General features: G+C 40.7%; 2 protein-coding genes across 2 annotated transcripts; one reads left to right on the forward strand and one right to left on the reverse strand.

Moving 5' to 3' along the window:
* Positions 1-5441: 5441 nt before the first annotated feature.
* Positions 5442-19214, forward strand: LOC129753160 (cystathionine gamma-lyase). The gene is made up of 5 exons (XM_055748957.1): positions 5442-5753; positions 17729-17879; positions 17954-18328; positions 18393-18573; positions 18640-19214. The coding sequence occupies exons 1-5, from the start codon at positions 5719-5721 to the stop codon at positions 19107-19109; spliced, it is 1212 nt and encodes a 403-aa protein (XP_055604932.1). The 5' UTR covers positions 5442-5718; the 3' UTR covers positions 19110-19214.
* A 161-nt stretch (positions 19215-19375) lies between these two features.
* On the reverse strand, positions 19376-20609 carry LOC129738909 (protein dj-1beta). The gene is made up of 5 exons (XM_055730244.1): positions 20377-20609; positions 20127-20222; positions 19860-19989; positions 19701-19791; positions 19376-19631 (listed from the first exon to the last, which is right to left on the reverse strand). The coding sequence occupies exons 1-5, from the start codon at positions 20461-20463 to the stop codon at positions 19475-19477; spliced, it is 561 nt and encodes a 186-aa protein (XP_055586219.1). The 5' UTR covers positions 20464-20609; the 3' UTR covers positions 19376-19474.
* Positions 20610-23023: the final 2414 nt, after the last annotated feature.

Consider the following 23023-nt stretch of genomic DNA (forward strand, 5'->3'; position numbering starts at 1 on the left):
AATACAGAACATTGATGTGCTTCCTTTCGGGATATTTTCAATGAATTCGTGGGGGCTGTTGTTGTGTTAGTGAGGCAAGTTTTTCCTAGAGACGGCCAATTTAAGGAACTCATAAAGGGCCAAAATTCGGCGCGGGGGCTACAATAAGGAGCATTTCAATCAAAAGTTTGATCAGGTTTACCTCAAATTATCAACCGCTTTCAAGCAAAGACATATTTTAACTGCATTTCAGGCTAGTAAGCAATCATATTTGTCGAAGGACTTTTGAAGGTACACATTACAGGAAAACTACAATCATGGGAAATCTAGTCAACCATGCCTTAGGGGCCAAGATTGGGTACATTTTCCCTAGTTGAGTTTACAATGACCGGAGAGTGCTCTGATCAAGATGCTGCAATGAGATTTATTTAAAGTTAATAAGTAACTCGATATGATTGGAGATGGTTTTTCTAAAAATAATTTAGTTTGACGACAAGTGTCCAACTCTTCCCAGTATCGTTCATGCTGGTTAGAGGACCAAGTTTGAATTTGGTTTCTGAACCAACATGGCGATATTGGGACAGCCGGCTCAGGTCCGTAAAATTCCTTTTCCGACCCAGCTCTAGCGAGTTCGTCGGCGCATTCGTTTCCAAAAATTCCCTTATGTCCGGGTACCCATAGAAGGTTTAATCCATTGCCTTCAGCAAGTTCTTCGATTGCTTTCCGGCATGCGATTACCAGTTTTGATCTAGAACTGGAAGCACTGAGTGATTTGATAGCTGCTTGGCTATCTGAACAGAAGTAAATTGTTCTGAACATAATCTTCTTTTGAAGTGCAATTTGCACTCCTTACATAATAGCATATAGCTCAGCCTGAAAGACTGTACAATATTTTCCTAGAGGTTGAGCATGTTCTATGTTCAACTCGTGACAGTAAATTCCTGCACCTGCACGGCCGTTTGATAATGAACCGTCAGTATAGAATACAATATGAGAAGACATTTGGTCCTCTACGAAACCTGATAACCATTCTTGAGGAGAAGGAAATTTGACTTTAAACCCCATGTAGGGAAAACTACTCGAGAGTGTTAAATCGTTTGGCGCTAAATTAAACTTGTTTAATCTAACTAATTGAGGCCACACATTTGTATGACTCGATGATCTTTCGATATTTCCTGACAGCCAGAGACCAACTGCCTGTAGACGAAAAGCACATGAGAAGGCTTCCTGTTTTAGGAACAAGTGTAGAGGTTTGATAGAAAACAGAGCCTCTAGTGCTGCAGTAGGAGTTGTAGTGAACGATCCGGACATCCCCAAAAGACGCATTCTTTGAAGGTGATTTAGTTTAGTCCGAACTGTTGCAACTTCTCCTTTCTGCCACCACACTAGACACCCATAGGCCAGAATTGGTCTTACTATTGTGGAGTAAATCCAGTGAATATGTTTGGGTTTGAGTCCCCAGTTTTTTCCGATTGCACGTCGGCATTGTCCGAAGGCCATGCATGCTTTTTTGATTCTGAATTCGATGTGATCAGACCAGTTTAATTTGGAGTCAAGAATGACACCCAAATATTTAACTTGATCAGACACGGTGATTTCGGAACCATAAAACAGCAGAGGGCGCACCCCGCGGGTGATACGTTTTTTAGTAAATAAAACAATATTAGTTTTTAGAGGATTAACTGAAAGTTCTACATGAGAACACCATCGTTCAACAGAGCACAGAGCTTGTTGCATTATATCAAATAATGTGCTTATGCACAAACCTCTTACCAGCAGAAGATAATTATCTGCGAATCCATAGGTTGGTATTCCACGGTCATTGAGTTTTCTCAACAAGCCGTCTGCAACTAGGTTCCACGAAAGAGGTGATAGTACACCTCCCTGTGACCACGTGTGCTAACTTTTGTAATTGAAGCCTGTCTTAAAGACGAATGAAGATTCCTGTTACTTAGCATTGCGCTAATCCAGTTAGTTATAACACTAGGCACTCCATGAAGTAGTGCCGCATCCATTATTGATGTAAACGAGATATTATCACAGAGAACAGACGTACAAGCTAGCCCACGAAACTTGTGTAAAAATCCCAAGCCCCTTTTTGATTTTTTGTGAGTTGATATATGATTACGCTTTTTCGAAAACTGGGCACTTTAAAGTTGATTTGTGACTTTCGAACGGCGCAATAGATGGCACTGTTTGTAGTCGATTTCTAACGTATTTTTTTGGTGAAATCATTTGAAATTTTACACACTTTTTTGACGATTTTTTGTTCGAGCTTATACGTCTGTTCTCTGTGATATTATCAAATGCTCCTTCTATGTCTAGAAATGCTCTTAGACATGATTCTTTCTGTGAAAAACTATTTTCAATATTATGTACTACGTTGTGCAGAAGAGTTAATGTTGATTTTCCTGTTTGGTATGCATGTTGTGTCGCATTAAGCGGATGTTGAACAAGGCATTCTTGCCTGATATGATGATCAATTAAACGTTCAAGTGCTTTTAATAGAAATGAACTTAGGCTAATAGGACGAAAGCTTTTGGATTCGTCGTATGATGATCGTCCTCCTTTAGGGATGAATTTCACGGCTATCTGCCGCCAAAGTTTAGGAATATATCCATGAGCAAAACTGCTTATCATTAATTTTCTTAATATGTGTTTGAAATGATCGAAACCTTTTTGAAGCAAAACTGGAAATAAACCGTCACTTCCAGGAGATTTGTATTGAGCAAAACCATCGATTGCCCATTTGATCGATTCTGTAGTAACTATTTTTCGAGCAAAATGCAAGGAATCTAGACTTCCAGAAAAGAACTCAAGCTTTATCGATGAATCTTGATCAACACATCCTGGAAAGTGAGTATTGAATAGACAACATAATGTTTCTTCGTCGTTTGATGTATAATCACCACTAGGGGTTTTAAGGTAGGAAACCTGATAATCTTTTGATTTGGCTAAGACTTTATTTAACCTACTTGCTTCGTGCAAGCTTGAAATGTTTGTGCAGTAGCTCTGCCAACTTGAGCGTTCGGCAGCTCTTGTTGCTTTCCGGTAAGCTCTGCGAGCCAACTTGAAAGCATCAAAACCTTCCGTGCGCCTTCGGTTCCAAGAGCGTCTGCAGTTTTTTCGTAATTTACTGAGATTTACAATTACAAGAGGTATATTTTGTGATTCACAGAATGAAATGACATTTTTTAAATCATCCGTAGGGGATGATTGTTCATATGGTGAGTATGCTGAACAGTAGACGTATTTTCTATCAGGCAGCGAAACCTGAACGACGCAAATATCTCTTGTTGTTAGATTGGGTATAAGTGTTGCATTTAAAGAATTGTTTATCAATATACATGCACGAGGCATTATTCGGGCATTAGTCATTCCAATTACACTGAACACAGTAAAGTTTGGTTTGAGCAAATTCCCTAAGTAAAAAGTTCCATTTCGGAAATAGGGTTTGTGGGCTCTGCTCCGAGGGAAAATACCTGATGGCTAGTTCCGGTTTGCGCTGGTATCCTGGTGCATGGGAAACGGAACACTTTGCACTCGACCGACTGGCGTGATACGCGTTTCTCGCGCTGGCGTTGTCGATGAAGGTTATGGCCCGACTGGCTCGACTCATGTCGGTTAAACGCACTGACGATATTTATGTCGACTGACGAGGGGCTATCAAATGGCAACGTATGAATAATGTGTAATAGCAATATAGACAACTGCATTTAAGTAATCTGAAATATCTGCGTCCCACAGGGTTCTTGGACCAAGGCGATTGATGCAGTTCCATTAAGGATTAAACGACATAAGTTCAGTGTAGCGGTTCTTTTGTGCTGCAGATTTATCTGTGCAACCTTAATAGAAAGCATTTCTACCAAAGAATTCCACACATATTTCCATCACACACAAGAACCACTGCACCTTCATATCAACGCATGAAGCGGGGTATCCCTTAGAGGATGAAAATTTAAAAATCGTGTGTATAATCTGAATCCCACGAGTTGCCAGGAAAAATACGGCCCTTTGCACCAGTGCCTGGCTATAGTGCAGACCTTAACAACGTTCTGCTCAAGATAGGATTATTATACACCCTCCTACCCCCACTTTGGGGCCCGCAGGCACAGAACCACCTTGAAGCGGGTGTTTACAAAATTTAGGAGAATACAACTCGTGCATGCGCATTAATAGCAATAAGCACAATTGGTGAATCCTCCCTGAAGAAACTTGGCTTGGAACCAAGCCAAGGTTCCCCCCTCCCAATGTGATAGTCGCATTTGAAGAATGACTAACGCATATGGGAAGTACTGGATAAGTCGCCTTTTACGACGTGGACCAGTATCCCAGTGGTAGTATTCTATAAGCCGCCACCACACAGCCAGTCCTGGAGTGGTCTGTCCATTTTGTTCCAAAGGACATGAACCCGCCAAACTGTCCGGAGCTGCACCCGGTGGAGCAGTACTGGACAATAATGAACCGGGAACTTCGGAAGAGCAAGAAGACAGTCAAAGACGAGAAGGACATGTTAAGAAAATGAAAAAAAAAACTGAGAAACTGGTACTGGATGACACTGCAAAGACTTTGATGGAGGGCATCAAGCGAAAATGCGTTCAATTTTACACTCAAGGCTCCATCGATTAACTTTTCTTTTGATTTTTGAAGTAAATATAATGTATAAAACTACTCTTAAATTTGATTCTGAAGATTATAAGAAAATTGTCATGATATTTTCGGTGTCGAAATTATTTCGTGTTCGCTTTTTATTTTGTGATAAGATCATTCAATTTAAGGACTTCCTAATGTTACGATGGTATCAGAATAGGGTAAGCTTGGTGGATGGTTGTCTTAATGTTTTGTCTGCCACTGAAAGTTTGAGTTTGTAGCTTCGTTCGTAATTCCACGAAGAAAATGCTTTTCGGATATGAACACAGAGAATTGAATTCAAAGTTCTAGACAAGATCTCATCCCATTTCATTGTGCGGCGTGTTGTTAACATTCAAATGTTCAGCAACAACAAAATAGAACTTATATTTGATAAGACTTCACAGCCAGGTTAACGTGTGCTGTCCGCGTTAACCCTAATATTCCATCAATTAGGTCTTTGACTCAGCGTGCTAGGATTATAAACGCTATCAATTCGTTTATCCATTTTCATGGATCAAAAATATATTTCCAGACAAAGCGTGTCGCAGTTTTCTGTACAGTAGTATCACCTAGTACAATATTTACTGGATGGTGTCCCCAACTCTTTCTCGCGTGCAAAATTTAACGCTCTCTGGGGTACACCTACCACTTTTAGCAGGCATTAGTAAACGCGCGAGAGCGTTGTTTTGCATGCGGTTGTTGTTTTCGTTCGTCTTTATCGCTATTTTTGTTGTTGGTGTGACGGGAAGCGTCAACTCTCTACCTCACACCGTTCGTTCGAAGCAAGCAAAGAAAGATAGATGGCTGAATTGGTAGGCAGAATGTTTGTGAGTCGTACACGGATTCTTGGCAAAAAATAATCAATTGAAACGGGAGAAATGTTAAAATAAGTCGCAAATTTACGCTTCACTCAGTCGCTACTCGAACTTAGCAAGCTGTGGACGTGCTACTGGGATTCAACGCTCTGTTCCACGTGTCCGGCTAAAGAGTCAGTGTCTTGTAACCTTCCATCAGCCGCCTACTTTCTACCTCTAGCAAGGTACTAGGTTTATATCGTTCGATCAAAAGGGAAAAACCAGCTCACATTCAGGAGCAACAGCTTTAATCATGTCAGCCGATAAAGTGACCAATGGTGTTGAGCGGTAAGTGATGGTATTCGAATCGTACTATTATAATTTATCAGTCCTTGGCAAAACAGTTGCTTGGATAGCGAACGTGCAATCAGCCGATCGTCTTTCATCATAAAGCGGAACTCAATTAACGAATCCCAGCTGTCTGTCAGTGCGAATATCAGTTTGTTAATGTGATTTATCAAGTGGTGTATAGTATAGAACATCTATAATAATGCTGCAAACTCTCAGATGAGAAGATAATTTAATGGTAGGACCTTGTTGTCATAATGATAAAGTGTAAGCTGTAGTAGATATTGTGTCGCCAGTCCAGCGCTGTAAAATCAGTTGAGCGACAATGGATTTTTCTCAGAGTAGGTAAGTTAAACCTAACGTCGGAAGTAGTGCGCTGGAATCGTACGGTGGCCCGCCATCCAGCGCACTACTTCCGACGTTAGGTTTAACTTACCTTCTCCGAGAAAAATCCATTGTCGCTCAACTGATTTTACAGTTTTTCCCTGTAACGACAATATCCAGTATGTTGAACTGTTTCAAACTCTACACTCAGAGGAAATCTTATTATAAATTTCATAAGATACATCTTATGAACCACTTTTTTGCGTAAGAGTCTTACGAAATTCTTTCAATTTTCATACGATGTTCTTATGAAAAATAGAAGAAACGGCATTGTGAAAAAATGATGAACACATTCATTCATAGCATCAGTTTTTTTTTCATCATCTAACAGTACGAAGCAATCGTCAGTTCATAGTTATTATAGTTTTCCTTCAATGTTAAATGTTATTGTTATCTCCGGAATGGTAAGTTCGATTTGATGTTTTTGGTGTGAACATAGAATATATTAGTAAACTCAAATACATTATTTGTTTACTTTTCAGCAAGCTGATCGGCAAAAAACGAAAGGTCGAGGATTAAGATGCGGCAAAAAAAACTTTGATGGAGCCGTCTGTTGATGCGCTGCTGATGGTGACAATGAAGGATTTAATTTTAAACGAATTTAGCAAACAATAAAGTGAATGTTTTCAGCATGAAATATCGAGAATTTTTCTTATTAGAAAGTGATTTGTGAGAACCTCTTATGAAAAGCAACAACCTCTCATTGAAGTAGGCGTTCATCTTCAGAATTCATTCGCGTCTTAAGACAATCTTATGAATTTCATTAATTTTTCTTATGGCGCCACTTCATAAGAGAATCTTATGGCATACATAATAGTATTTTTCTGAGTGTATAGAATCTTACATTGCATTGGAAGATGATGTGGCTATAACAAATATCCTGATTTAACCTTCCTTTGCGGTTAAAAAAAGGACAATTAGCCGGTTAGGGTTATATAGACCCGGATTACTATTTTGGCTGTATCTTCAAAACCACTGAACCGATTCTCATAAATTATACCAATTTAGATTCGTCTACTTGTTAAACCTATTACAAATTTGTTGGTGTCTCAAAATTGAGCCGAAAAACAAAATGGTAAAAAAAGATGCCATTTTTAAACGAAGATCGTGACCATCCCGGTTGAAATTATGAAATTTCACTATGTCAGCTAAACTTTGGCTGAGTCAAAGATTCATTTAAAACCAAAAAGGATTTGGTTTCCGATGTCATATGTCACGAAAGGAAATATAAGAAAAAAATAAAAATAATAGATTTTCTTCTAGAAAATCTTTTTTTTATGAATATTTAGCTTATTGGATTGGATTGGATTTTGTTTATTTATAGAGGATTTTAACCATCTTGGTCATTCTTCCTCTTGGAAAAAGAAGGTTACATAGTTATTTTTAAATTTAAATCTTACTTAGTATGTTTGCACTTTTTAAAAACTTTATCAGTTTATCTTCATTTGCAGTGTTCAATGCTGTTGCGATGTCATGACCTATACCACTGCTTTGCCTTTCCTTCGAATAACGCCTACATTGTCCGATTATATGGGCCACTGTCAGTGGCTCATTACACGAGATGCATGTTAAAAGTCCTTTTGTAAAGAATTCCATATGTGTTAGCAGTGTATGTCCTATTCTCAACCTAGTCAGAGCGCGTTGTTCCATAGGTTTATCCCTGTCTTTCCAGCGTAATGTGTCACATTTAACCCTCCTTAGAAACAGCTGCCGGTTACCTTGCCATTCTTCCTCCCATTTAGCTCTTATTTCTGATCTTATCCAGGTGATAATATCTTGGGCTGGTACTTCATTTGAGATTCTCTGACTACTTCTACCTCTTGCTGCAAGTTCATCAGCTTTTTGATTTCCTTCGATGCCAACATGACCAGGGATCCAGCATAGTGTGGCTTTAAGTTTTTTCAATTCTTCCTCTATCGCTTGAACCCATGGATGCGAGGAATTACCGGATTCTACAGCAGCCAAGACACTGGCAGAGTCTGAAAAAATTACTGTACGATATCTCGATTTTTTTGCTATATTTTTCAGGGCATGAAGGATCGCCATAGCTTCAGCAGAAAATATCGTACATTCTTCGGATAGTTGAAGACACACCTCGCGGTTTCCGCAGAAAATGCCAAATCCTACCTTATTGTTTGCTACTGATCCGTCTGTGTAAATTTCTTGAAAACTCGAATAGCGTTGCTCAACATGATGTTTAAATAACTGGACTGCCTTTTGATTACTTTCTCCTACCTTGTATAGCTTTTTAATCGACCAGTCCACGTTTGGATTTTCCGCGTTCCAGGCTCGACTGCTAACCGTAGAAGAGCGAGCAAGGATAGGTATAGTTTTTCCAGTTAGTATTTCGAATGTCTCTTTCGACCGCTTTGAAGCGGGAGTGGTTACACCATGTGGTTTTTCAAGCATGCGTATTGTATTTATAGCAAGTCGTTCAGTTAGTCGAAAATTCCACGGTAATGTACCACTTTCAGCATGCATTGATAGGATTGGACTACTGCGCATAGCTCCAGATGCGATGCGTATCCCAGAGTTGTAAACAGGCATGAGTGCTTTTAATGAGTTGGTGCCTTTTCTTCCTATTGTATTGATAGCGTAGAAAATTTTCGACTCGCCGATACTTTTAAACAAATTGAGGATGCAATTCCTCTGACCTCCATACGACCGACCACCTATTGCACGTAGAAGATTCAAACGAGATTGTAGTGCTGTCTTAGTTTCAAATATCTGAGGCGAGAAATTCAGTGTTTTGGTAAAAGTCACCCCGAGAATGCGTGCTTTTTTAACTTCCGGAACGCCTTTTCCGTGAACTAAAATTTGTGGGACTGATTTGTGCTTCCTCCTTCTGCAGACATGTAAAATATTTGATTTCTCTGATGAAATTGAGAACTTAATTTCATCAGCCCATTTTATAACTTTGGTAACAGCATTTTGTAGTTTTTTTCTCAAGCTTTTAACTTGTGTTCCGGAGACAAGGAGAACAATATCATCTGCATAAACGAAGGTTTTCACTTCCCGAGGAATTCTTGCGAAAAGTGACTCCATTGCGACAAGGAACAAAGTTACGGCAAGCACTGACCCTTGAGGAACTCCGTTTTTTTGTGGTTTCAACTCAGAAAACGCTCCTCCAACCGACACTTTGAATTTCCTGTTAGAGAGGAAGTCTTGTAGGAACATGTAAGGTTTTCCACTTATACCCCATTTAGCGAGGGTGGTGAGTATGGGTGCTCGTTGTGCAGTATCGTATGCTTTGCTGAGATCAAGTAATGCTAACTCAGAGTGTTGCATTTTATCGAAGGGAGTATCCAGAGCTGCTTCCAATTCCGTAAGATACTGTTCCACTCCCCTACCTTTTCTGAAAGCGTACTGGTTCGCGCTCCATAATTTACGATCTTCAATCCACTGAACGAGCCTACGATTTACCATGCGTTCCATGGTTTTTCCAAGGCAACTTGTAAGAGATATTGGTCTCTGATTTCCTGCTAACTTTGGGTCCTTACCAGGCTTTGGTAGCGGTATTATGATTGCTTCTTTCCACGCAGAGGGGAAGGTTCCATTTTTCCACAACTCGTTGAAGCAGTCCAATAATTGTGTTTTTGTTGCAATCGGGAGGCGACGCAACATTTCATTGCTTATTTCGTCAGGTCCAACGGAACGACCTCTTTTAGATTTTGTTGCGATGAAAAATTCCTGGATGGAAAAATGTTTCTCCATATCCGATGTGCTATTTCTATTCTGTCGATTACTTCGTGGTGCCGGAGGAAAAGGGAGTGGTGGTTGGTCTGACATCGATTGAAAGTGTTCGCCGAGAAAATCAGCGATTTGCTGGCTGTCATCTAAAATTCCATTGGGGGTTTTGAGCACTGTTTTCGGATGTTTACGTTTACCAGAAAACCGATTGAAGTTCTGCCACATCACCGAAGTTGGAGTGTCTGAGGAAAAAGACGAAATAAAATTTTCCCAGCACGATTTTTTTGCCTCACATATAGCGCGACGTGTCGCGTTGCGGGCTGTTTGAAACATTTTGAGCGCTTCGGTGAACTTCTGGTCATCTGGTGCTAAATTCCGTAGATTTCTCAACTTTTTTCTGCGTTCTTGGATCAATTCTTTAATTTCTTCGTTCCACCACGGAACAGCTTTGCGGCGGCAGTATCCGCTAGTACGTGGTATGCTTGACTCGGCAGCTTTGATAATTGCCTCTGTTATTTCATTTAATGTAGGTGTGGCGTTGGGGTCTAGTATTTCTAACAGGGTTGTTTCAAAAAGTTGCCAGTCAGCCTGACTTTCTAGCCAGCGACGACGAGCTTGTTGCGCTTTTGAAGGAGCGTTCATGGTTATCCTTATCGGAAAATGATCGCTGCCGCACAAGTCATTTTCAACTTGCCATGAGAGTCGATTGCAGATGGATAGTGAGGCCATGGAGAGATCAATAGCACTGGTTGTGCCGTTGGAGAGGTGGAAGTAGGTGTGATCGAGAGAATTTAGTATGATAAGAGCATTTTCAGCACTTAGCTTTTCGATGAGACAGCCACGCTGATCGGTACGTTTTCCACCCCATGTGGTGCTATGGGCGTTGAAATCACCAACGATCAGAAGGGGATGGGGGAGAGATTGGATTATGTTTTCAAATTGCGTCTCAAGCGAGGCGAGTGTTTCACCGTTTGGGATGTAGACTGATAAAATTGTAACTTTGATTGGCACTTCAATGGTAACGGCACAAACTGGGAGGTTTGTGTTTAAGCTTACTAGGGAGAAGGGAACGCCATCTCGAACTCCAAGACCGGCGCTTGATGTATAGGGGTATGTACTTGAAGAAGAAAGCCAGGTGAAATTGTTTACATACCCTTGTAGATTTGGAGTACGAAGCTCTTGGAGCGCAATTACTACTGGATCGAAGCGGTTGATTAGGTGCTGGAGCTCGGCTCTGCGTGGGCGGGCCCCGCACAGGTTCCACTGCAAAACTAGGGTTTCCTCTCTAGAGGGTAACTGATTTCTGTTGATGCTACGATTCAGTGTGGTTGAGCTGTTATAATTTGGAATGTCTGGAGTCGTGGGTGGTGTTGCACAGGGACTGTGGTGTGGTGATGCTGGTAGAATTTCCGAGTCTGATACTGATGCGTTTGTTGTTTGAGTATTTGGTGGATTGATCATGATGTCGTTTTAATTTTGGGAGAACATATCTTGGCTAGAGTACATCATTGGGGTTTCCTTCCCAGATGCTAAGTCGGTGGATTCGGATTCGGTGGATGGTTGGGAAGTTGCTTGTTTTTTCTGAGGTGGCTGCGTTTGTTTGGGAGAGTCGTTTTGATTTCTTTTCACTGGTGTTGTTGAGCGATTGACTTGAACTTGAGCTGGTGCCAAAGAACGACTTGGACGATAGGTCTGCTGTGACGGTGCCCTTGAAGCATTTGATGGATTTTCGTTTTTGGGTGGTTCGACGACAATTTGGGTGGTATTTGTTGATAATGGATGACCTCTGTCTTGGCTTCTGGAGCGATTTTTGTCAAGGCTTTGGGAGCGTTGGATCCACATCTTAGCTTTTTGGAAGTTCGACTGCAGGGCCTTGCAGGTGTCTTCCAACTCGATGATTTTTTGTTCCAATTGTTGTATATGCTGATCTTTCTTGTCGATTTCGTTTTGCAGAGATGATTCGGGAGAAACAACATCGGCGTATGACTGCTGTTTGTGTTTCGATTCAAACAATCGTCGGGCTTCAGGAAACGTGATTTTAAGGTCTACTTGCATCTTGCAAATTTTCTCTTCCATAATATACCGTGGGCATTGTCGATTTAGGGAGGAATGTCCGCTTTTGCAGTGCTGGCAATAAGGATGATTTTCGCATTTTCCTTCATGTTCAAGGGAGCAATTTTGGCATCTGTCCTTACCCGTGCATTTTAGTTTTGTGTGGCCGTAATCCAAACACTTAAAGCAAAGCATAGGTGTTGGGTAGTAGGGGCGAGTTGGTATGCGGAGAAGACCAAAATAGATGTAATCAGGCCGTTCAATGCCAGCTACCGTTAACACGAGCGTGGCAGTATTCACCGTTTGCTCCTCAACTTTCCTCGTTATCCGTCGCACGTTTGTTACGTTTTGATCCTTCAATTCATTCAGGAGTTCATCTTCCTTGATGCTTACAGCGTCACGGCAAGAGACAACGCAGCGCGTAAAATTAAGTTGTGGATGAGGTATCACTTGGATTGGTGTTCCGTCAATAAGATTTTCCAGCTTCATCAGTCTTTCAGCTAACTTTCGGCCCCGAACCTTGATGACGTATTTGGTTCCTTTGGCTTCAGTTTTCGCATATTCAATTTTTCCACCATCAAGTTGGACGGACTTGCTGATGGTAAATGGATTCTTTGGAAGGTTATTTCCATCAGTCGGGTTCAATTGCAAAATGATGACGTCTTCGTGTGGTCCAAACCACTCTGGTAGTGTTCTGCTAAAGGTTAATCCCGGCGGGGTACCTCCCCCCGGGGGGCTTTCGGAGCTAGCCATGCGGCTAGCCGAAGATTTCGTTAGGAATCAATCTTGCTTGTGTCACGCAGTCTATAGTAGCAAGTTGAACGAAGAAAAAACTTGAATAACGTATCTGTGGTACAGGTACGGTGCGCTTTACCCTTTTCCAATATCAACGACCAAAGGCGCACGAAGGTACAAGTCGTTGAAGCCTTTTGACCTATAGCGCCTCACGTAGTAGCAAGAGGCTAAGGTACAACTACTACGGAAAAAAAAACCCACTCGCTGGAGGAGTAGTATAGCCCTTTACCCTAGGCGCATACGAGAACGCGAAGGGCGAAGGTACCACGTTTCGTTTAAATACACTCAATCCAAGGACTTCCAACACGTGTTACGTGGTTCAGCCAGTCACCTTTACTGCGCCAAAAGGAGGCAGAAGAGATTTCGAGTACTCGAGCAGTTAAACGCCTGGAGTTAGGCTGTCGAGCACAAAACCGCAGGATAGATTATGGCAGCTGGATGTGTAAGTATTGATTATAGCAATCCGCTGCCACCAACCCAAAACAATAACAACACTATTCGATGGATGTTTTGGCAAAATAGTGTTGGATGAATTTCTGCTCTTGCTCGATCGTGAAGCGTAGGACTTCACCACGCAGTACTTCTTCTAACCACTGGCTTTCACACGAACCGAAAATAGAAGACCAAAAAATTCGATACCACCAAGAAAATCGCTCATAAAAAACCCGATTGAAACACGTGCCCTTACGCCCGTAATAATCAACTTAGGATGATATTTAGCTTATATTTATGAAACTAAGTTGATGTATTATTGAATCTATAAAAACCAATGGAAACATACTTTATTTTAATGTTCTTGTCATATTTTTATCACATTAAGAACCGCGAAAATCATACAACGAGAGATTTCAGAAATTCGCTATTCTTATAATATTGAAAATTGGGATAAATAAACCAATTGGTTTAAAATCCAAAAATAAAAAAAAAATATTTAAAAATAAATTTAACATTTCAGAGTGAGCTCTGGGTAACAAAAAGCGTAAAGTAATAGTCTATTAACCTCAGGTTTGGTCCTCAATTTGTCGAAATTCTATGATTTAATACTAGAATTGGTCACCCTATCAGTTTCTTCATTATGAATTCATCACTATCGGTTAAGAATGAATGTAATTGAAGAGAACGGCAATTTAGTTTTCTTCAAAATATCTTGATCCTCATTAAAGCATAGCTATTAAATAAATGAAAAAAAATTCTATGAACTCTTTAAATAACCAGCTGTGGTGCATGATTATTATTTTATCCGCAAGTTGGTTTGCTCTTCCTATTGCTACGATCTGCAGTCTTTCGGGTGCCACATGATCTCGTAGGAAGGGGTGTTTCACATCAATATGCTTCGGACGCTTGTTTTCAGTGTTTGTGGCCATCGCAATGCGGCCACGATTGTCTTCAAAAATCTTGAACAGTTTTCTAGGGGGAACTTGCTGCAGATCTTCTAGAATTCCTTGTAGCCACAGTCCTTCGGAAGCAGCTACGCTTAAGGCTGCATAGTCTGCCTCACAGGATGACAATGCAAAGGTATGTTGCTTTCTACTGGCACAGGATACCGTGTTGCCGAATACCATGAAGACACAACCGCTGAAGGATTTCCGATCATCAGTATCCGACGCCCATTCCGCATTTGCGTAGCCGATCAGTGCTTCAGCCTTTTCGTCTCGCTTGAACTGGAGCTTGAGGTTCTTCGTGCCTTTCATATATCGTCCACTCTTTCCAGCGCTTGCCAGTGTGCTTTGCTAGGTTGATTTTGAAAACGTCCAAGTATGCAACCGAAAAGGAAACATCGGGACGGACACACAGCATTGTATACATGAGACTTCCAAGGAGTTCACGATACGGATGACAGACCGGATTTCCTTCATTCATTGAGGGAAAACAGGCCTTCTCCATTGTCCAGTCTTCACGTGGTTGCAATCTTTCATGCCGAATTTCTCCAGCACACTATCCACAGCGACTTCTTTACTCAGAGACATCGAACCAGCAGTACGATCATATCGGATTTTGATTCCGAGAAAGTGGTTCACTTCCCCAAGGTCCGTCATCTGAAGGTTTTTGGAAAGGGATAGCTTGATCTGCTTCATCAGCTACAGACGATCGCCAACGATGAGCAGGTCGTCAACGTCGCCGTCTTGACATCGAGTTGATTGATGAACATCTTCTGGTACACCGCTACAGCCAAAACGGTTCGTATTGTCGCTGTTGGATTGCTGGGTACCTTCCGTGGACTGTATTTCCAATTCCAATGGTTGGGGGGCTTGGGTTTGGGTTCCTTGAAGATCGATAGATTCCTTCGGCGACAACACATTGAGTTTTTTTGGGCACAATTTATTTACACAGCAATTTTAGGGAAAATCAACACTTCAATTAAACATTTATTCTAACTACGACATTAATTTAACTACAAGACTACAAAAAACATCTATGCCAATGGCGGTTTTTCTTGAGACTAAATTATACAATATCACAAATAGAGAAATTGGTAAGAGACAAAACATATAAGCACAAAAAGTGCATTTTTCTTCGATCTCCTCAGTTAGGTGCATCGATCAGGGATGTTGACAGTTGGCTATCTTGATCTCTATCAATCCGTCCATCTTCATTCAAGGCTCAGAGACGTAGGAAGTGTCCTTGATTAGTTTTCGCTAGTAATACAACAGTCGGCAACTTAGCATCGTTGGTCTGTTTGCAAAGGGAGGGCTCCGGTTTCATCAACGTCATCATCTTCGTCGATGATGCTGTTCTGATTCTGCGGAGACAGCTCTTCGCTTTTAAAGTGGTTTTCATGTGGGCGCACTTTTTTAACTTGGAAATCGTACTGAACAGGGACCACATTCGAAGGGTTTTCGCAAGGAACCTTGGCAACAAAGGGAAAACTATTTTCATAAAACTTTACATCTCTTGACAGGAACAATTCTTCTCTGGATCTCACAGACGGTAAGCATTTGGAGCATAGTCCACCATCACAGCGAGTTTGCTTTTCGGGTCCAGTTTTCTTCTCTGTTGCGCCGCCACCCAAGCATACACTTTACAGCCAAAAACCCGAAGTTTTCTCAGGTCTGGCTTGTGGCCTGTTCACATTTCCGCAGGGGTCTTCCGGCAAGGTAGAACACTCGTTAGACTTCTGTTGGTTGGATTGTTCGATTGAATCGTTCTGACACACCATTTTGCTGTGGTGTATACGCTGGATCCCTTTGGACATGTAAAACTCCCGCTTCAGGACCAACTTGACACCTTCCTTATTGACGCCCGTAATTGTACCTCGATGCCAGGATATCAGCGACTGATCAACTTTCGCCACATTGATGATCACCGGTGTCTCCAGTCTCGTAAGGTCAGTGAAACAGTATTTCACGTTCACGAGGTGGTTTTCTCGGTTGATATCTGCAACTCGGTCCGTTTTCTTCAATTCCTCTGCAAAAAAGCGCTCTCGAATAACGTGCAGTTTCAGATTTTCCTCTCCAAGATTCTCCAAAGCGGTAACTAAGAGATCAAACGATTCGGGAAGAGTGGCAAAGAGCTGAGCAACAACGTCGTTTTCTTCGAGCTTCACTCCGGCCAACTTCAGCTGCCGAATAAGGTCTTCGAAGATCTTCAAATGATCCTTCACTGAGGATCCTTCAACCATTTTTAGCTTCGCAAGTTGCTTTCGGATAAAGGTCTGCGACGAAACGGATTTCATTGCATAAACGTTCTCCAGGCTTGTCCAAATTTCCTTTGACGTCTCCTTGTCCCGTACGAGGTCCAGCAGGTCATCGAGAATGAACGAAATCAGCAAATACGTCTCCTTTCCGTCCTTCTCCAGGAACTTAGCACGTTCACCGATTTCAAATAAGCTTCCATCCTGAAGCGCCAATTGTCAAAACCGGTCAAAGCAGATGGATGATCTGTGGATGATCATGGTTCAAATGGCCTGGAATCTCACCGGGTGGTCAATTAGTTGTGATTGGCAACATTAAATCCATCAATGACCGTCTTTTCCTCGAGAACAGGTAGATTCGGCAAGGATGTATTTCGATTAGAATAACATTAAAATTTGTTAATTCATCATCGTTCGCATGTCTTCGCCTTATCTATAGGAATGAAAAATACTGTGTAATGCTATTCGCAAAAATCTCAATAAGGTGAACACTGATTAGGGGAGCTTTGCAAAATTGCCTATCAATGTAGGCATTGCTTCTCTGCCCAGTTCGAGTGATAAGCTTCCCCAAAACGGCTCAAGTTGTTTCAATCAAGAGCTGATAATTCACGGACAACCTACTGTCCAAAATGAAGCAAATTTGGTATGATGATGCCAAAGAAAAAAAAAAACATAAATTCAATGACACAATCAGCGAACAGCAGCCGACAACGCGCCTTTGCTAATCTTTGTTGTGTTGTACACAAAAGAGCCAAACAAGAAAGGAAAGATAACATGTTTGCTTGTGTCTAGCAATTTGGACTCACATATTTAATAAAAAAAATCAATGCGATTGAAAAAAATACCATACTTGTGGAATTAAAAAAATGGAAGAAAAATGAATCATTATAATTCAAAATTAGAATCAACTTTTCCCATACGATTTCTTAAGAAAAATTTAGAATCAGCATTTAGAAGTACAATCAAAATTACAAATCTTGTAAAATCCTCTATAAATAAAAAATATAGAATAGAATAGAAAATAAATCTTGACTAAAATTCTTACAACGGAGACAAGAAATGAAATTTAATAATTTAAATATAATTTAAAATTTTAAAATAAGTAAAACAGAACAGATGTATGTAAAATTCAAATTTCACAGTCAAAGTCAACAATTTGGTTGAAAAATTACATTTAAAATCACAAAGCAAGATTCATAAAACCTTAACTTTAGCAAACACGAGTGTTTCCAAATACGAGAATTATGATATTTACTAAATCTGATTTCAAACTCAACATAGAAATTTCATTACCTACAGTTCCTGGTCAGGAACTTGAAGTTTACTTATGAAAGTGGATGTCAATTTGAAAATACAATGACATAGATTCTTAATGTTTCAATAATATTAATTTTTTGCATTACTTCTTGCTTCTATATACCAGGGCTGCCGATGGATTCCGGGCCCAACCGAAAGGCTTCGCCACCAAGGCGATCCACGTGGGACAATCTCCCGAACAGTGGAACAGCATGGCCGTAGTACCGCCAATCAGCATGAGCACAACGTTCAAACAAACGGGACCGGCACAGCATAAGGTTGATTTTTTTTTCAATCCGCAAATTTGATAGCACGTTCTCACAAGGCTTTCGTTTTCTTTTTTCGGTTAAAGGGCTTCGAGTATGGACGAAGTGGAAATCCGACGCGTGATGTTCTGGAAAAGTGTTTGGCTTCATTGGACAATGGAAAGTATGGATTGACGTTCTCCTCTGGACTGGGTACGACGACCTGTGTGGTGACCATGCTGAAAGCCGGCGACCATATCTTGTCCGGGGACGATATCTACGGGGGAACAAATCGGCTGTTGCGAAATGTTGCCATGAACATGAATATATCCGTCGATTTCGTCGATTGTACCAATCTAGCCAAGGTTGAAGCCGCAATCAAGCCGAACACCAAGCTGATCTGGATTGAAACGCCGACGAATCCCACTTTGAAAGTGATCGATATCGAGGCAGTTTGCAAGATTGCGCACAAACATCCTGGGGTAAAAAATAAAATTTTCATAAGTGACCAACATCAAATGATTGCTTTGTCATTCCTCATTACAGGTTGTGGTTGTGGTTGATAATACATTCCTGTCGGCTTACCTCCAACGTCCCCTGGATTTGGGAGCGGATATCGTGATGTACTCCTTGACCAAATACATGAACGGCCACTCCGATGTTATCATGGGCGCACTAGTCACGAACGACGAAGCCCTATACACTAGGCTCAAATTTCTGCAAAACGGTTAGTGCTTATCGATTGAAAAAAAATCCTTTCTCTCTTATATTAACCACTCGTTTCCCCCTTCAGCCACCGGCATCGTTCCGTCGCCATTTGATTGTTACCTGGTCAATCGTAGCCTGAAGACACTTGCGGTACGCATGGAACGCCACAAGTCCAACTCGTTGGCGGTTGCTCAATACCTGGAGAAGCACCCGAAGGTAGAGAAGGTCCTCCACCCGGGTTTACCTTCGCATCCCCAGCACGAACTGGCCAAAAAACAAACCTACGGCCACTCGGGTATCATGTCGTTCTACATCAAGGGTGGAATGGAACAATCGTCGGTTTTTCTTAAGACGTTAGAGGTTTTTACCTTAGCCGAAAGTCTTGGTGGATTCGAGAGTCTGGCGGAACTGCCGTCGGTGATGACACACGCATCGGTTCCGGCCGAGGATCGCGTCGTTCTGGGCATCACTGATGGGTTGGTGCGTCTGTCGGTTGGTCTGGAGGACATCGACGACTTGATTGCCGATTTAAAACAAGCGTTGGATCGAGTTTGAATTTAATTTTTTTTCTCAAATTAATCTCGGATGCCATCTCGATGTTTTTATCCCGCTTATGTGTTTTTTGAATGAAATTTTGTTAAAATAAAAAGTATTCTGGAACTCGCGCCTTTTCATTTCTTAAATTTCTTTTATTGAATGGTGATTTTTTTTATTTGATTTTAAATAGTATCTTGTTAAATTAAAAATCCCCAAAATGCCTCATCCAATAAAAACAAATAAATTCCCGGAAAAATTCGGAAGATTAAACAATGCTGCAAGAGTGTAATTTTTCCTCTATTTCTCAAATTGTTTTACACTATGTACATATGACCAGATCATTGATACTCCAACGTTGGGTGTCACATTATTAAATTCGACGTTCAGTTCAAGTTATACAACATTCCAGATGCAACCTGCTTAACCTTATCTAAGCCAACCAAAATCTCTCCAAGTTTCAAAGCAAAATCAAAAGCCGTGCCCGGTCCACGCGAGGTCACCAGATTGCCATCGACAACCACCGTTTTGTCTTCGACGTATCTTTTGAGTGAAAAAATGTATGGTTTATTAGAATAATGAAATTTACCTTGTCAAGTGCGGCACACTTACGTGTATTTTCCAGCGAAATCATCCTTGAAGGACGGATAGGATGTCAATGTTTTGCCGAGGGCAATGGAGTGGGTCAGTAGCACAGTCGGTGCTGAAACGACATAAGACATTAATAAATCTGCGGACACTAGGTCCAAAGTCATTGGGATTGGGATTTACCGGCACAAATAGCTGCTATCAGCTTTCTTTTGGATTCGTACGATTTCAGTAGTTCGCCCAGTTGAGAGGAAGCGCACATGGCCTTAGAGCCACCTAGCCCTCCCGGTAGGGCGATTGCATCAAAATCTTCCTATGAAAAAGATTTCAAAAGATAACAAAAATAATTGTATCTTTCAACCCATACAATTCATTTAAAATTTTTTAAAAACGTCTTTTGTTTTAAAACGAAGATTCCGAATGAATATGTACCCGTGTATGGCCACTTACCTTAGCAGCCTCGTCTAGCGTTGTATCAGCATTGATGACCACATCCCGGGAACACTTGACGATTTTATCGCTAAGCGCGGCTACCGTAACATTAACCTTTAGGATAAAAAAGTAACAACCATTGTTATCAGCTTTGTTCTGATTTGATAGCGCAAAAAAAGCAATCAGATATTTTAATTCCATAAACATAATAAAAGGTGACCTTCTGTCTGGCCCGAATGGTCAATTTTTAGGTCACTTTTGTACTTACCCCGCAGCGTCGCAAAACGTCGACGCAAATGACAAATTCCATTTCCTCAGCGCCATGAGGTAGCAGCATCAGCAATTTCTTGGACATTCTGTATAGAATTAATCTTTAATTTCTAGAAGCACACGAATCTTTTTGTACGGAAAACCGGCAAATTGCGTGCAGAGAGCGTAAAAAATGGAGTTCTGCGATTTTTCCTTTGTTGTTGTCTTTTTATTTCGAGGCCCACATTTGAAAAGGATGTAAAAACGATCGTTTTGAAAATGTCTTCGGCCCGCTCGCTCGCACTATAAGAGTGCCTATGAAGAGAGCCTGAGAACACTCAGAACAATAATAACCCAAAATTAAGAACGCCAGGGCAGCAAAACAAAGTTCAGCTGACATTCTTAATTTTGGGGTGCTGTCAATACCCCAAAAAGAAAGTTCGTAGACCGAACTGATCGCCCCAAAAAATTTCCCTTTGTTTTTGGTTTGTTTTGTTGTGTTCCCAAACAACTACCTGAGTCGCAATCGAGAAAAATGTCCGGATTACAGGTTGTAAGTATTATTTTAATATATGCTTTCTGGTTTCTTTAACCTGTTAGAGAATTTCCCAGGAAACGTTTATTCTCCGGACATCTCTTCTCCGTAAGACGCTGTTTTGCATCTGCTACAGGCGGATTGTAACTAAAAAAATTCTAACCTATATTTCGAAAAAACCAGCAGGCCATAAGAAGGAAGAAACTATTCGGGAAATCGGAACTTCCACCCACTGTAGGAGGGACCAACTTTACAATTAGCACTATGCTGGAGCCACTCGGAACAGACTGCAGTGACAGAATAAATCACGAGAAGGTTTCCCCAAAACCGTTCCATCATAAATAAGACATTTCCAGTAGCGATTTAGAATAGTTTTCACCAGCTCCAGTTATCCAGTCTAGATTCACCAGTTCCAGTTACTATACGAAGGTGAGGAATAATATTCATAAGTAGTTGCTTGCTGTAGTGTTATCACTTTTCTTAATTATCTTCATTTTTCATTTCAGGTATACGAGATTCGTACAGGTTAAACAGAAAACTTCTATCAGTTCTGTTCTACAAACTCAAACAAACGAACCTGGATTAATGCATGCATGCTTCCCGATGCCAAAAGATTCAATTTTTATCAAATTACGTTCTTTATTTCGGCCTGGGTGCAGGATTAGAAACATAATTCATTAATAAAATAAATATATTGATCCTAAATAATAAAATTTCCCTTATTGACTATGTATAATCCCTTTTAATAAACGACTCTTAAAAAGAAAAATCCCTGCCGAATGACAACACCCCAAAATTAAGTTGCGAGAATGACATTTATTCTCAAGTTTGGGAAAACCAACCCCCTGGCAACTTGACGTTTCCCATACAAATCGCGTGTGCCAGTTTTTTCTGGTTCTCTGGTTCTGTCAAATCGAAAATCAAGCGACTTAACATGTCGGAAGGACGCATATGGAAATATGTTTTCTTTTAACCGATTCAACAAATGAAAAAAACGTTCAGAATTGAAAATTAGTTCAGTTATACGTAAAGTGAATCTGTTTTCAAAAGTTCAGTCGAATAAAGGGCACACAGACGTAAATCTGTATGTCCTTTATTACGTTTAAAACTTTTGGACTGATCAAAATAATTCACTGATATACGGCAGATTTTTGGGAAAAGAACCCCTTCCACCAAAACTATTGATGACGATCGTACAAAATAAATGTAAAACAAAACATTACCACAACAATCATCGAATGATTTTTAAAAACTGCGATACATATGAAAATTTTAGTATAACAAAACTTTCAAATTATAGCAGAACATTTCTCGGTTTATGGAAAACTGTTCCTATACAATAAATAAATATGTAGAATATTCAATGAGAATAATAATTTCGGTTGAAATTTTTTTTCATTCATTCGAATTTTATGATTTGCACCACATTTGATGATCTGCCCTTTCCATACGCATGGCTCGAAAAGTATGTAAACAAGCGGTACACAAGCGACACCTGCGGATTTCAATCAGCCACACGAAACTCGCCAGATCTGTCAAGTTGCCAGGGGGTTGGGGAAAACCCCCCCCAAACTTATTTTCGTCGGGAGCCAGTTTCATCCGATTTTGCGGCATTACAACTTTATTTTGGGTTGTAGTGGCTAAGAGTGAGGCTGAATTTGACAGGTCATTTCTAGCGTAACATTTCAAAAGGGCGAAACTGCCAAATGTAAACAAATCGAGTTAACAGTCATTCCGAATGCACGCGGTAGCACTCTACCTATCAAACGCGGTTTCATCTTAAAATTGCTTAAAACTTTCAAAAAATTGATAAAATTCAATTGGGCGAAACTTCCTGTTGATGCATTTTCGTTGGAACGTGAAGTTACGCCTATTCAAAATGGAGTGAATTTTTCTATTCGTGTAGAGCCAAAAGGCGTAACTGAGTTGACCGTGTGTGACAAAACGGCCTAATTAGTTTTTGCGTGTAGGATGAATGGGCGTAACTTCAAAATCAAAACAAAAACGGCCGATCAATTGGGCGAAACTTGCAGACGTAACTGAAATCAAAAACAATAATAGGGCGAAACTCGAAAATCTCTGAAATTACGTGAAAAAAGTTAAAGTTCTCGATAACCATCGAACAATAAGT

This window comes from Uranotaenia lowii, chromosome 1, assembly GCF_029784155.1.
Source record: "Uranotaenia lowii strain MFRU-FL chromosome 1, ASM2978415v1, whole genome shotgun sequence".
NCBI classification, from domain to species: Eukaryota; Metazoa; Arthropoda; class Insecta; order Diptera; family Culicidae; genus Uranotaenia; species Uranotaenia lowii.

Coding starts and splice junctions, on each gene's coding strand:
- LOC129753160 (XM_055748957.1), top strand. CDS start 5,719: ATGTCAGCCGATAAAGTGACCAATGGTGTTGAGCG. Junction 17,880..17,953: donor CGGGACCGGCACAGCATAAG/GTTGATTTTTTT, acceptor TTTCGGTTAAAG/GGCTTCGAGTATGGACGAAG. Junction 18,574..18,639: donor GCTCAAATTTCTGCAAAACG/GTTAGTGCTTAT, acceptor TTCCCCCTTCAG/CCACCGGCATCGTTCCGTCG.
- LOC129738909 (XM_055730244.1), bottom strand. CDS start 20,463: ATGTCCAAGAAATTGCTGATGCTGCTACCTCATGGCGCTGAGGAAATG. Junction 20,223..20,376: donor ACGTTTTGCGACGCTGCGGG/GTAAGTACAAAA, acceptor TTTATCCTAAAG/GTTAATGTTACGGTAGCCGC. Junction 19,632..19,700: donor GATTTCGCTGGAAAATACAC/GTAAGTGTGCCG, acceptor TTCACTCAAAAG/ATACGTCGAAGACAAAACGG.